Below are 15660 nucleotides of genomic sequence, written 5' to 3'. Positions count from 1 at the left end.
CATGCACAATTACATATTTAATTTGTTTTACTGAAGTTATATAAAAACACAGACACACCCTACATTCAAAAAAAGGAGTGCAATTTACCTATATAAGCAAAAAATAAAATGGATAGCAAAAGTCTAACACACACATGGATTCAGCCATATTCATTAGCATCCCGATTTCCTGAATGAGGACATTTACATACAAAAGGAACAAAAACAAAAAAACTTTGTTCTGTATCATCTTTAATGATAGTTCATAACACTGAAGACGCAAAAGCTAAGAGAAAACATTTTTCCATTAGTCTTAATAAAATGACCAACATGATAATCCTTGGGGCTTGTACATGCTGAAAAACAATGCTAGCTGAAAGCACTTTGTCTTCCCTATTAACAGGTCTCCAAGCTTCCCTGCAGCATAGTGTACTATGCACTTAATGGGCGCTCCCATTGGACCCAGCTATGTTACCTAGCGCTAGCATTTCTGAACTCTGCAGACGTCTTACATTATTTTTTGGACTATCAGCACTAAAGCACGTTTAATAGGCTACATGAATGCATGTTAAACATTTAAAATTAACGGCCATCTATAGAAGACCTGAAAGAGACATACCTTAAATTGTACACAGATGCCATTTGGTGTAAATATATAGGATGACACAACAAGGAGACAATCTGCAAAATTCTGCTGGTGCAATGTAATTAACCATAACCATACTATGTCCGCTAGGACAATCTGCAGTCATGCTGTTAAGAAAAATGTACATATATTTCCAAGTCAATTGACCCAGGCAAGATTTCAAATTCATTATAATTACAATGGAATTGTCCATCTGTATGTGCAATCATATAATTAACAAATTAATTATTTTAACCTTGATTGTGCATACAGTGTAAAGTGCATTTGGTGAGGCACAGACAACCACAGTTTAAAGACACTAGCTTATATGACAAATATAATTAGCATGGTAGGGTATTAATAAGAGGATGCAATGTAATGACAGAATAATGACTGTATACCCAAGGCAAGGCTGTCGTAAATCTAGAAGGTGGTTTGGACAGCTTCAACTAAATCTTATTGCAGCCAAATAAAAAATACCTCTTATGCTATATATTAAACAGATCATTCATATGAAGCAAGTCTTTATTAAAATATATAATGCAAAACTAACTGTACTGCACTATACTACACAATATGATTTTCTAACAAAGGGGGGGGTGTCACTGATACAAAGGCAGTCATGGTGCTGCTATTCAGGAGTTGCTGAATTACAGCCTTCAACATGCTATAGTATTCAGTGTATTAAAGAAACCACCAAAGTACCAGTTGCACTCAAACTTAAATCTATCATGGCGTGAATACTTTGACTGGCAGGCAACACAAGTAAATAACATATTGCAGAACTATGCAGTGAAGTTTTCAACATATTGCTCTTAAAACACCTCTATAATTATTCCTTCAAAATACAAAGAGTAAACATAAGTTTAAAAAGAAAATGAAACTATACTCTGCATAGAATAAAACACCACATATTCATGGCTCATTAATGATTCAGCAAACCCTTCCATTTCATTCAGTTTAGTGCAGCCAAACCACAGTCAGTGTGATTAATGAGTGTTTCTACATATGTAGAAACCTTGTAACTGAGCAATTCATATTATAGCTATGTCAACATTTTTCATCAGTGGCTATAAATAGTATGCACTTGTTGAAAAAAAATGATTACATGATGTACTGATATTACGCAAAATGACCACTTTTGGTTTAAACCAATAGATCAGATATGTGTTCAGTGTCCCAAATAGATCATTCCATTATTCGGAACCAACATTTCTCTAAAAACAATTTCACCCTAAGTATAGGCACTGTATTTCAAGTGTCAAAGTTGTCAGTGAACTTCTCTTCTAAATTGATACAGATATATTAAATTATAGTAAATGTCACTTACAGGACTCCAACTAAAATCTTTACAAATAGTAAAATGTCACGAGAACCAAACTGAAGACTGTACAAAAATAGCATCAGCAACACTTGGGCAGAAAAGAATTGCTCTGCTGCCATCCAGCGGTGGTGTTGCCATTTTGTGGTTTGCGTATAACAACGACTAGGGCGAGGCCATTCTATAAAATGAATTACAATTCATAAAAAAATATCAGGTTAAACTCACCTTACATCTGTCTGGGGTATTACAATGTATAGATATGAATCTCTACAAAAAACATATGTAATGGTATTATGAAACCTAACTTAGCATAGACTGTCACACATACTCATAGTGTACACTTAATTATGGAGATTTTTCATATTTAGATATAGGACTGTGAAAAGTAAACATTTTGTAACCAACAAAAAGCAATGGTAATAGTCACACCTTCATCGTCACCTAGTGGACAACAGCTTCACAGTAAGACAAGAAAGGTGATAAAAATGTTGAGTACAGATTACAAACAACCAAAGCTTCCATGTGCAGGCATTCTTACAATGGGAGAACATGCACTCGTAGACATTAACATGTCCCTGTTGTGGTGTAACATCCGTTGTGTGATCAGATAAATCCACTATGAAGAGCTAAAGTCCAGGATGAAGAAACACCAACCTACTTCCTTGAGGCTGGACAGTGGTGATAACTTCTATTTGACAAATGGAATCAAAAAGCACCTGATAAATGTTTCCTTATTTAAATAAAAATGCTTGTAACTCGTTGCAGTTATGAATTTGATAATCCTGATTAATGATGTTTCCATAGCGTTCTGTTCTTGCATACATAATGATAAAAAGACCAATGACATCAGGCAAGGCAGAAAGTGCAGCAGAGGGGACCGTAAACCTGCACTCTGGAGGCTGTTGTCATAGTACATTTTGCAGGACACCATGGTGCAGGATAAATACATTAACTAGTAGCATGGTGGTTTAGGCTGGTGTTCCTTTACAATTACAGTAGATGTATGAACCCAAAAAGTGCTACTGGAGGCTACTGGTGGTAACAGGTAACCAAATGTTCTCACTAAGAAAAACAACTGGTTCAAATGAAATAATTTAGCATATGTAAACGCAGAACAGAAATGGTTTAAGCTGCAGTGCTCATACTTTGAAGCTAGTTGGACAATCGGGGCAGCTGCAAAATGTATATTTTGTCTCCATGTCCAATGGCATGCAATTAATATTTCCTATCCATTGATGAAGTATTATATAGGTATAGCCTGACAAGAAGGTTTGATGATAGATATAATGTATCCCCACTTTTATGAGGCCAGCATTTCCATAATGTCATAGTGTGGACTCCTACAGTGCATATGCTGAAATATAGTGTCAGATATCCTCCATGATGTAGTTCATTCTTAAGTTGCCTCTTCTGTCGGAGCTCTCCTCTGTCGCGCAGACTTCGGTCTAGTTCTCTGTGGAGTGGATGGAGGTTCTGACTCTGCAACAGATTCTGATGACTCACTATCTCCTTGCAGAGACCCACTATCACATACAAGTTCTCTGAGGAACTTGAACTTAGACAGAAAGAGATGCCACACCACGTACCAACCTAAGAAGAAGAGCATCGTGTAAGGCTACTATGGAACATCATGTCTAAACAAATAGCCACCTTACAGTGAAGGAAAGAGTATTAAACTTAGAGGGCCACCAAGCAAAGGTAAAATCCAGAACATTCAGCATGCCAAGAAATGAAGGATAATACGCAATAGGTAAAATATAGAACACAGGACATGTGAAAGGCATAATACAAAGACTCACAGATTTGCGAGGTGGGAACAGGCAGAGTGACAAGGTCTTGCTATGAGAGCTTAAAATATAATGGGCAGGGGTAAGGCTTAGACAAGAGAAAAGGGGGAGGGGTGGAAAAAGACAAGGGGGCAGGTTCAATTCCTTAAATATTCGCGCGAGATGAGACTGCGCGGTTGAACAATTTTACAAGCACAAGCTGCCCATCAAGCTAGAGGACTAAAACCGAAATCTTTATTTTAACAGAATTTACCAACATGTTCATTAAATACAATGGTAAATAATTTAGCATACAGTTCAGCCTAAAATACTCACCAATAGAGTGTCCTAAACTGGTGGGAGACTACAAATATTATTAAGTATATACTATATATACTGTGGACTATCAGCTGTTTGAAAAGATTATATACCCAACTCCAGTCCCAAACCCATATACCCAACTCCAGTCCCAAACCCCTATTCTCCCCAAATAATAATCCACATTTACAAGGATATCCAAACTTCAGCACAGGTGGTTGAATCAAAAGAGGCACTAATTATGTACCTGTACTTAAGTATGGCTATCCTTAAACCCTGTACTATCAGGGGGCTTGCGTACCGAAGTTGGGAAATACAGATGTGTCAATAGAAGCAAAGGTAACATTTTACTCACCACAAAGCATAAAGAGCAGAACACAGATTAGTGTGGCCACAAAGACCAGAAATGTTAAACCAACACTCTGCCACATTTTTTTCTATATTCTGAAAAATAAAAAAAACAGAAGAAATATTATATATAAAATAATTTTAAAAAAAAAAGTATTAGTGCATACTGTACATGATGAAACAAACTACTATGTCTTGAAGAAGGGTTATAAAGGTTAAAATAACCTACTGGATGTGGCAGGCAATTTGTTTATCCACTACTGGTGGAGCCATCAATATGTATTTTACAGTGTTTATAGCCTTTTACAGTGCAGGCCTAGTTTATGACAGCGACTATAAATGCAAAGCTACCTACATATTAATGTAAATATGTAGTAAATGTACATTCACTTTCCAAAAAAAAAAATAATTCCTAAACATATTTACAATTTCCCTTTATTTTACTAAATGGTCAGCGGGCATAAAATATATTTTATGCGCATAGAACTATTTTGCTGCATGTTCTAATTTATCAACGTTAGCAGAATCAACATCATCATCATCATCAACATTTATTTATATAGCGCCAGCAAATTCCGTAGCGCTTTACAATTGGGAACAAACGTTAATAAGACAATACTGGGTAATACATACAGAGCAGAAGTGGTCATACTTGATTTGCCAAGCATGTTATGAAGGTTGTTTTAATCATTTTTAGCTAAGACAGAGATATCAAAATGTTTAACTCAGCAAGCTATTATAATAAATTAAACTGTTTTCAAAATTGTAGTTATTTTTAATCTCTTACAACTGCAGGAACATGAAATGGACATTATTCACAAGCTAGGCAGTCTTATTGCATTTCATACATTCTTTTTACATTTCAAAACTGACATTGAGACAATCTCAATAACTGTCCAGGAACAGGAGCATAATGTATCTAATCTAAAAACAGAACATGCACTTCGGCAGATCAGTACTTTGAATAGTCAGCAGCCACCACAAGACTAACAGCAGTCACACTAGAGCCGACAGATGCGGTGTTACCACACATGTGGCTGAAGTGAACAGACCCTGCATGGTGACCCATTAAGAGCAGCCACATGCCCAGAGTAAGGCACTTTTACATGTCAGGTGGCACCATTTTTCCTTTGCTCTAGCCTTCTGGCCGGGTGCAAGGATAATTTTTATATTGCCGGCCAAACGACTGGGGCCTTCATGGCACTTCTTTATTTATTGGACACTATCACCGCACAATACACAATTTTGCACATTTTTTTTTCTCTCTCTGTGTGTGGCACATCTTGTTTTCAGGGTTTGGGTATAGACCCTTATGGGTGACCCTATCCTTAATGTCATCAAAGGCTCCATCCTTCTAGGGGGAGCTGAAGAACCAGTTCCCCGTGGAAAGTTTCGTCCTCAGGGAGAAAGGGGCCTGCCCGAGCCTTGTGGTGAAGGTAGGTCTGAAGACCCTTGCCCCCTAATGGGCCTCTTTACTCTGCCAAAGCTAGCTAGGGACCCTTGACATCTCCAACCTCCAAAAGGAGGGCCTATAGACCCTTGTTCCACTCTGAGGCCTCCTGAAAGAATGGGGCACTTTCCCTTTAGGGAAGGGTCCAAAGTCCCAAGACCCTAGCACAGTCTTATCACTGTACTGGGCGATTGGAAACACAGCACCTTGTGCTTCAATAAAATAAAAACACACACACAGCTATAGTCTGCTAACCAGATGTATTCTCAATCATTTTGCAGACAAACATGTAACAACATCAGGTCAATATATTAGTATCAGTACAAATACTAAGTATGGCAGCATAAAGTTCCCTGCTCATAACATGTCAGTACCAAGAGTTGGTCCTCGTACAGGCCAGGTGGAGTAAATGATGATCACATTGAAGTTCTGGGAACTTCAGACTTCCAGGAACCCTTTCTTACATTCTACTGGAAATGAATGATTGTTTCATGTAATCTGGTTTGTCTTGTGCAACATTGGAAAGCAAAACATATTTTTGCCTAACTTTGCAAAACTTGTTAATGCTGAATTAACTGAGAAATTATGTTTGCAGGATGCACAGTATCTTTGAAAATATTCAGAATTAAAAAAATAATTGTAAGTCAATAGCTTTTTTTTTTAACTACAGACTTAAGATTGTTTATCAGCATCAAATAAAATGTAATAAAAGAAGAAGTACAGTGAAGGTGTTCTTTACTGTAAAGGTAGTTATGCTGTGGAATTCTTTACCACACAAAGTGGTGATAAATACAGAGACAGAATTTAAAAATGGACTGAACCAAAATAAGGGACTGAGGATAATCAGCTGACCTGGATTTTGGATCTACCTCAATTTGATTGAAGTTTTGGAACTTAGAATGTTTGTTTTAGGCATAGCCTAAGAAAGACGAAATGTCCTTTAGTTTCAAAATATACAACAGTAGACTTTTAGGAGCAGATTCAATCCGGCCACGTTATTCTACAAATAACGCGGCCTGCGCACTATTACCGTTACTACGGTAAAAGTATGCAGTATTACCTGTCTGCCTCTCCTCCATAGGACCCACAGAAGCCAATCAGATTTCATTTAAGTTCAGTGAACTCTAATTGGCTGTTGGCATACACCGGTGCTGGCGAACCTGTGACACTCCAGGTGTTGTGAAACTACAAGTCCCAGCATACCCTTTCAGCAATAAGCTGCTATATATTGGCAAAGCATGCTGGGACTTGTAGTTTCACAACACCTGGAGTGTCACAGGTTAGCCAACACTGGCATACACTGTACTACCATCTACAACACTGTTCACCGCAGCATCAGTGGCAGCACATGAGTGAAGTATGTTCAAGGTACTGTATGTTTATTGGTGAATTAGGTGCTGCATACATACAGGTCAAATTGGTGCAGTACTGTTTACTCGTCCAATGGGATCTCTCCGTTGTTCAAAATGGAGCTGCATTATGAACTTATGAAGCGGGGGTCAATTTACTTGTGGATAATTACATGTTTCTATGGTTTAAATGTGGCTGCTTTGTGAAGTGGTCACATGTGGGTCTCTTTACTGGTGAAATTAGTGCTCCTTCTTGTCACTGTCAAATTGGGTCTGTTTACAGATCAAATAAGTATATTGGTCATATTGACAGTATAGGGGTTCACCTTGGGCCTGCAGAACCTGGTGGCCATAGGCTGTTTAATAGGATGCTAACATGCTGGGAGTAGCGTCAAGAGGCTTAGCATAAGGAAAAAAAGGAATAAGTAGTATAAGAAATGTCAGCATTGTGCACTTATAGCATTCCTGAAGGTACGCAATATGTTCTCTAATATCCTGTGCAGTTTGCTGACTGCAGCTTGAGCTGCATTGATAGCCAACACTTGGTAGCCAATTGATTAGCCATTGATAGCCAATTAGCCATTGATAGCCAAGATTGTAGAGCCGATGCAGTGCAATACCCATTTTTTACTTTCAAGTCTAATCTTTGTAATTTCTACATAATTGCTCCTGTCATGCAGGAGTTAAAAATGATCATTTACATAAAAACATTAAAACAGAAACGCAAGATGTGTAGAATACATAAAAAATGCTATTAATTTTGCCAGTATCATACTCTAAAAAATGCATTAAAGTGACAGCATGTAATCTGTTCATATTTTGCCGCACTCTTTAAAGGACCATGTCACGCAGGCATTCTCCTACCAATGATAAGGATACATTCCCCTGCAACCACCCCCTCCCCCTCCAAAGCCTTTTTCCAGAAAGCAACACAAAATTATAATAGCCATATTAATTAGGCCTATGGGGCACATAAAGCAGATTTTTTTTGAGCAAAACAGCTCATACTTAATTTTTTATTTTACGTACAGTAAAATGTCACTGGCCTGGAAGGCATTTGGTTAACTGAGCCAAAATTTCAATATGCCCAAACACATTCATATTACTTTGCCCCAATTTACCACCGTTTACTTACTCACACACAATGTTTGTCAGTTGCCTAGCAACCCAAACACAAATGTATGAATTAATTTTTACTGTCCAACAAATTCTTTCATATTTTCTAAACTATATACGTAGTTTATCCTGGAGGTAATCTCCTGTATTTGGCACATGCTGGTCTATTACACTGATTTCTGAACACTGCACTGGTACGCCTCACATTTGTACAAATCTGGAAATGCCAGCTTATGTCATTTACTGAAATGCATCCAATTTGTGTTCCCAGCTGCTTTAATATTGCAGGCATCACTACAGCAACATAGAACTTTTTATCAATGTGATTAAATATTCATCATATCCAGATAAAAAAAAGGCTAACACAGGCATTATTCAATGTATTTGTGCAACACCAAAACACAGTGCTAGATAAATATGAAACCATATTTCATGTATTCCACAAACATACCAAAGGCCAGGGGCTGTCTGAGGGAGAAGGGGGCATCTGCCCCCAGGCCGGACCCATAGTGGGCTACCTTGGTCTGAGACACTGGGCTACCTGCATTGCTTCCCTTTAAAGTGTTCCCAATAGGTTGCTGAGCAAAGTCTCTAGAATGTGCCAGCTAGCCCCTGCCAGAAGACCACTAGAATAGTCCCTGTCTTTCTATGTATGGGTGAGGATGTGAATTTTCCAGGTCTAGCTGTTGGCCCCCAGCTGACAGTCTTTCCCAGTGTGGGAATACTGAGTCTCACTGTTTACTGCAGGCTAAAACACTGAGCAGCTGAGGGAATGAGAATGTTTATACTCGGTCCCGCTACACAAGGAGCAGGACTGTCCTTCTCAATTAAATATCTGCTGCTTTATATAGACGCTCCTCCAATTACAGTAAGGGCATTAATATCACTAAGAGTGAAATAAGCAGTCTGAACATCTGTGCAGCCCACATGCACTTATCTGCAATCTTTAGCAATGCCCTTGAAAGCCGATCTGTGCAAGTCACTACCACAGGTCTATGAGGGTAGCAGCTGTCGCCAGCTGAGGCCGCAGTAAGAGCCCGGTGCCCCGTATAACCCGAGCCTTTTACCTGTGCTCCGCTTGTCCCAGGTAGTCGCAGACAATGCAATGGACTTTCCCAGGGCCGCTCACGACACGGTCACCGCATGACCCCTCCTCTGCACGCACACATTGATGTACAAGTCAACGCCGACCAACCAGTGCGGCTCATTACTCAGGCATTCCTGACGCCACCAAACACGCCCATTGTCTGTCTGTTCAGTTCTGAAGTGGGCGTAGGAGTAGGTACTGCGGCAGCTGCACTGGGAGGTGCTTGCATAGTGCATGTACAGCAGACGACCACCTGATGGCGCTGTAGAGTATGTGACAGGCTGGTACTCATTGCAGCAATGGGTACGCGCTTACAGAAATGACTGTGATTGTGTTTTGATTGCAGCTCCTAGACTTTGAAACCACAAATAGGGACGAATTACACTCTTCCACACAAGCCCGATAAAAGCAAGCACCTTCAGGCCCCCAAAAAGGAAATATCTAGACAAAAACTGTGCTATTGGGGGATATGTTAATTCTATAATATTGGATCCATGTTTTTTTAAAAACTTCATTCAAACCATACCTCCAAACATTTGGGTAGGAGCCATTGGAACGGGTATGGTCACATCACGCCAAATATTGGGGGGAGCAAAATTGTGACGGAGAAGGTGTTCAAATGTGACAAGGAGAGGTATAAATTTGGAAGAAAAATGTATTAAGGTTTTAACCTTGACATATTCCCTTGGTAAAGGCTGATGATAATGAGTCAACTTTGGGCAGGCGCTTGAAGATTAATAAACAGGAGAAACATGTTTGACAACAGGTGCAGGTGTGACAGGCCCCCCCCCCCCCCCCCCCCCACCTTCACCCTCAGTAACACAAGCTCATGCCAATGTTCTGCTATAAAGTTCTGATTATAATGAAAACTAAATGAGCGACAAAGATTTCCGCAAGCCTTTTAAAAAGCCAAACGGAGCTGAGTTTTGAAAACAGAGTATAAATATTAGTAGGGGGCGAATGATGCCGGGTGTTAAATTAAGAACAAGTTTGTTTTTACCTTCCAAGCCTGGCGTTGAAAGCGAGGCGACACTATGTAGAAAAACAGGGATACTCTGCACTCTCCAAACACATAATTAATGCTGTACTAAATACTGTTCTATATTAAAAACAGGGAATGTTAGTTCCACATATTGCAATATATGTTAAGCTGACCAACTCACACCAAAGTCTTCCCAATCTGGTCAGTCCTAACATGATCAAATGCTATGCTATTTTATCTGGGCTTAAGGCTTACCTGCACACAGCTTTTAAAGGCAAGTCTTTCCCTAGCACTAACAGCGATGGGAGACCTGGGAATCACCTGACACTATGTGCATAATAGCTTAGTGCGTCCTGAACCCTTAATTGGGTCCTGAACATAAAAAAATGCAGGATCACACTTTAAAGACATTGATCAAATTAGAAAAAATATGTGTAGTAAACTAGTGCTTTATAATTTAATAACTGGAATAAATTTGAGCTGCTTAGTACTCATTAAGAGCAAATTGTGGATACCCATCTTCTTTGACAAGGTGTTCTTATTCACATGGATGGATACCTGCATAACAATTTATTTCTGTTTTTTATCGAAATGTGCTCTAAGAACCTCATATTTATTCCAGTTGTTATAAAGCAATTGTACAGTTTGCTACACAAAACCTCATATTGGCATTGATATGTCATTAGTGCTTAAGAGTGCTCCTGAGTGTTTTGTATTCGATGAAGTCAGTTACAGCAGTAGTAAACAACAATGATGTATTTCTTTAAACTTGAACTCCAACAATAGGACAGAGGATTGAAAGTCCCAAGGTTCTAGTTTTGTTTTCACATTAGCAGCTCATTATGGAACCCTCATTATTACAATCTCCTGGTTTAGGGCCTATTTAAAGTCATAAGGGAAAGTGTTCTCTGTGTCTCTCTCCCACGGGACGCAGCCTATGCTATTACTAATAGAGGTAAAGCTGATAGAGATGTCTGGGTTAAAATTATCAAGGTACCATTTTATATTTTGCTATCAAATCCATATCTGTCACACTGTTATCCATTTTTAAAACTGTACATTATACAGTTTAGCTAAGCAACGTATATGTCTATATGGAAACCCAGCTCTGCAGAATTTACCAGTAATGGGGGAACATTAGATCTGTTTTGATATGTCCCTTTTATGTGTTTGAAGGTTGTTGTAACATTGGTGAAAGAGCACTTGAAAATGTGCTTTACCACAAAAGTGCGACTTGAAGGTGCAAAATGTGTCTCTTAAAGTATAGGAAGAAGGTTGGGTTTCTGGCAGCTCTGTTCAGCCTGATATTTTATCCACTTTTTTGGGAAGGGCTGTGCGCCTACCCATAAACACCTTCCTTAGTGCGCCTTCTCAAATCCATGCACATACCTGTAGAACCAGGTGCTATTGCGCAAAAGTTGGCAAGTGACATAATAGACAAGCATTTTCACTGTATACTCTTTAATCCAGCGCGGTTCAAATCTATGTAGATATGTTATATGGGAAAAGTACATAATTAAAAAAAATCTTAACTGTAATATACATATAAATCTTTATGGGATAAATGTCTACTTAATAGGCAAGTTTCGTTCAACATTCATAGAGCCCCATGCAGATGTCTGAGACCCATAAGCAGACAGGGGCAATTTAGTACATTACTAACATTGGAACACTGCTTTGCTATCTTTCAGGCCACTCATTCATACTTAGGGGTATATTTACTAAACTGCGGGTTTTAAAAAGAGGAGATGTTGCCTATAGCAACCAATCAGGTTCTAGATGTCATTTTGTAGAATGCACTAAATAAATGCAAGCTAGAATCTGATTGGTTGCTATAGGCAACATCTCCACTTTACCAAACCCGCAGTTTAGTAAATCTAGCCCTTAGTGTAATTTGGGTAGTATTATTTCTACCTCTTATTATTTAAACCACCGGTCAGTTATATGGCTCCCAACCTTACTTAAAAACAAATATATCTGCCTCATACACAAGATCCTGGAGGAACAGAGTACAGATAAACACATCCATTTGTAAGGGATGGGGGATGCTAGACACATGGTTGACTAGTCATTTGTCTTATAGGATGGTAGGCACAAATGTGACAATATACTTGTTTTGTAATACCTAATTGTGGAATTATTTTTTTATTCAAATAAACATTTTAATAACTTGTTGCTCATTGTAAGATATATATACGTAAGATATATAAGTGTGTAACTTGCAATGTTCCCAGCCATCACAGTAGGGTATCCTGTGCCTCTATTTCATATATGCACATTGTTGTCAATTTCCCAAACTAGAATATACAAAAGGTAAGATGAATAATACATAAACATAGCAGGTAATTAATAAAGTATAATTGAGTACTATACACAGCATCAAAGCTGTATAACATGTTTGTCTGCTAATTGATTGTGAACTGTTCCAGTAAGCCCATTATTATTCCAACGTCAAGCATACCTGCCACTGGGCAGGTGTTCATTGCTCACTCCTCCCAAACAGGCAAAGCTGCTTTCATTGCCAAATTAGTTATTAAATTATTGGAATTAATCACTTGTATTTTACCTGCACTTATATATAGCCATTTTGGACTAATGGTTAAAATGTTTACTCTCACAGTTACCAAATATCAGTTATTCATATGGAGAATTTCTATCAAACAGGTTCGTCAACTCAGCAAAATATATTAAAATGTTGATGTTCTCTTTTTATGTACCCAACCTCCTTCTAGTGTACGACTTATTACTGTATTTATACCATGAAATGAACACGCAGACACCAGATTACGTTTGGAAGAAAGGTCACAGTTTATTAATTATAAATTGTATAGTGAATGGTTGCAGCGACAGCAGTGCAGTCAGCCAACGTATTTGCAAAGCTAATACAGGTGGAAAGTCAGATCATTTCACCACGGACCCAGGATTTAATCCTTAACTATTAGCCGGTGCTAAATTCTAGCAAAAGAGTGACTACACCCCTTCTGGACTCAACAGTGATGTGTCCTCACAGAGCAGATTAAGGGGTCCTCCTCACAAAAGGAGCAAGAGTCTGGTTGCTTCGAACGTAAACAGTGATCCGTGGCCAATCCACAGAAACACCATATGCTTACTAGTTGCTGACTGCGATGCTCTCCTACCAATTGTGCCTCGTCTGTGCAGGGGAAAAAGAGAGGGTTAGTGCAATCACACAATGATGACAGTTACAAGGTGGGAGGGAGGTATCATCTGCAGGAGCAAGAGACTCAGCAGCCCCTGGTGTAGGAATATACAGAGAAGCCTAGACACTCCCAGTGGATATTATTGGCTGGGTATGCAGGAGACTTAACCCTGAATGGGTAAGTGCCATGACAGACACAAATACAATATTTTAAGTGAGTTTGGCTTATGGACTCTCTTGTCATTTTCTTTTTACTGACATTTCTATAGAAACGTAAAACCCGGACCCAGTGCTCACCTGTACAGGGAGGCTAGGCCCCAGGAGTGGAGAGAGAAGAGGAGTCGTCCAGATGTGGTCCAGGTGCCCTGAGAGAGTCGAGATGTGACCCAGGTGCCATGAGCGAGTCCAGGTGTACCAATATCTCTCTAACATCAAGAGTCCATTATTTCAATATTTCAAGTACCCACCAGGGGATAAATGTATTATGCTTTGATTTTTTCAAATCTCTGGAAATCGGCGACTTTGCAGCTAAAATTTAAAGCGGCGATGGCTTGTAAAGGCAAACGTGCCTTTAAAGCCATTGGCACTTTTAATTTTCACTGCAAACTCGCCGAATAGCGGCAAGCTGAAAAAATTGGCAGTTCATACATTTACCCCCTGGAGTGCCACAGGTTAGCCAAGCCTGCACTAGACTCAGAATATTTGACAGACTGTCCTACCTGTTCTTGTCACTTTTACCATCTGTGGCTGCTGGTTTCTTTAGTAGCGGCTTGTCTGGATCCTGGAATGTTGGGAAAACATAATGGGTACATTTAGAAAATTCCAACCAGCCCCAGCGTTAAATCAATAGGACCCACAATTAATACTTAGGCCTTCCTCCAGGCCCAACATTAAAGTAATGGTATTCCCATTTAATAAACCTATTTCTCTCCGTCCAGACAGCCCCTACAATATATATAATCACATTTATGTATAATAAATATACCTATTTCCCGCAACCTTCACTGCCATTAAATAATTTATATTCACATTTAATAAATAGGCCTCATGCTCCTCAAACTTAGCCCCACATTCAATTAATAACCCCCAAACCACCCCATTTAATGGCCGCCCATTCTTGACTAAACAATGCTTGGTTTGTCTGAATTTGTGGGTTTTTGTTTGTCCACCCGCCTCTTGAGGATTGACCACATGTTCTCAATGGGATTGAGGTCTGGGGAGTTTCCTGGCCATGGACCCAAAATGTAGATGTCTTGATCCCAGAGCCACTTAGTTATCACTTTTGCCTTATGGCAAGGTGCTTTATCATGCTGGAAAAGGCATTACTCATCACCAAACTGTTCTTGGATGGTTGGGAGAAGTTCCTCTTGGATGATGTTTTGGTACCATTCTATATTTATGGCTGTGTCCTTAGGCAAAATAATTATAAATTATTACTATGATATTGTATGCTCTAAGGCTAGGTACACACTGAAGAATTTTTCGACAGGCGTGTTATCTACAACGACTTTACCTTAGACTCGGACGATTAATGCGTACAAACTAGTCACGTTTTAGACAATTAACTAAAGACCAACCGTCCGGGCAGTGACTCTTCACAGCCACATTGTTGCGATTTCGACCATTGTGTCATTGTACACACTAACCTGACTTTCGACAGAACGGTTGTATGTTGCCTAGTTGGCAGGGGCGGGCTGGACCGGGGGCAGGGGGCCCCTGGGCCGCTCAGTCTAACGGCTGTTCGGGCCGGCCGCCTCCCGTGGATGAAATAATTGATCAATATTACGGGCGGTCGCTTCCCCCAGGCCACGTCAGCGCACAGGCGGCCGCATCACGTGACACATGATGCGGCCGCGTCATTATGACCTCTGCGCCCCCCGGGCCAAAACGGGCCAGCCCGCGCCTGCTAGTTGGCCCAATAATTGTACGAAAAAGCTATAGTCTGTACCTAGCCTAACTATTTATATAATTTGCACTGTTCTATCTCACTAGTGCCTGAATCACTTTACTTTTACTTATGGTAATAAACCTAGTAGATTGTTTGCACATTTGGTGAAGGTAGAGAGCATTTAAACTACTGTCAGATTATTAATTGATAATATGGATATCTCCATTATAGAGGTGGAGATGTCCAGGGAATCTTTGTACCAGTCATTAAA

General features: G+C 39.5%; 1 protein-coding gene across 1 annotated transcript; it reads right to left on the bottom strand.

The window, feature by feature from the left end:
* Positions 1-214: 214 nt before the first annotated feature.
* SMIM13 (small integral membrane protein 13) lies at positions 215-9528 on the bottom strand. The gene is made up of 3 exons (XM_075213072.1): positions 9343-9528; positions 4368-4456; positions 215-3518 (listed from the first exon to the last, which is right to left on the bottom strand). Exons 2-3 carry the CDS (start codon positions 4441-4443, stop codon positions 3325-3327), a joined length of 270 nt encoding a protein of 89 aa, XP_075069173.1. The 5' UTR covers positions 4444-4456; positions 9343-9528; the 3' UTR covers positions 215-3324.
* Positions 9529-15660: the final 6132 nt, after the last annotated feature.

This window comes from Mixophyes fleayi, chromosome 5, assembly GCF_038048845.1.
Source record: "Mixophyes fleayi isolate aMixFle1 chromosome 5, aMixFle1.hap1, whole genome shotgun sequence".
NCBI classification, from domain to species: Eukaryota; Metazoa; Chordata; class Amphibia; order Anura; family Limnodynastidae; genus Mixophyes; species Mixophyes fleayi.
Note: the sequence above shows the minus strand (reverse complement) of the source record. Positions and strands in the feature narration are given on the sequence as shown.

Coding starts and splice junctions, on each gene's coding strand:
- SMIM13 (XM_075213072.1), bottom strand. CDS start 4,443: ATGTGGCAGAGTGTTGGTTTAACATTTCTGGTCTTTGTGGCCACACTA. Junction 3,519..4,367: donor TCTGCTCTTTATGCTTTGTG/GTGAGTAAAATG, acceptor TCTTCTTCTTAG/GTTGGTACGTGGTGTGGCAT.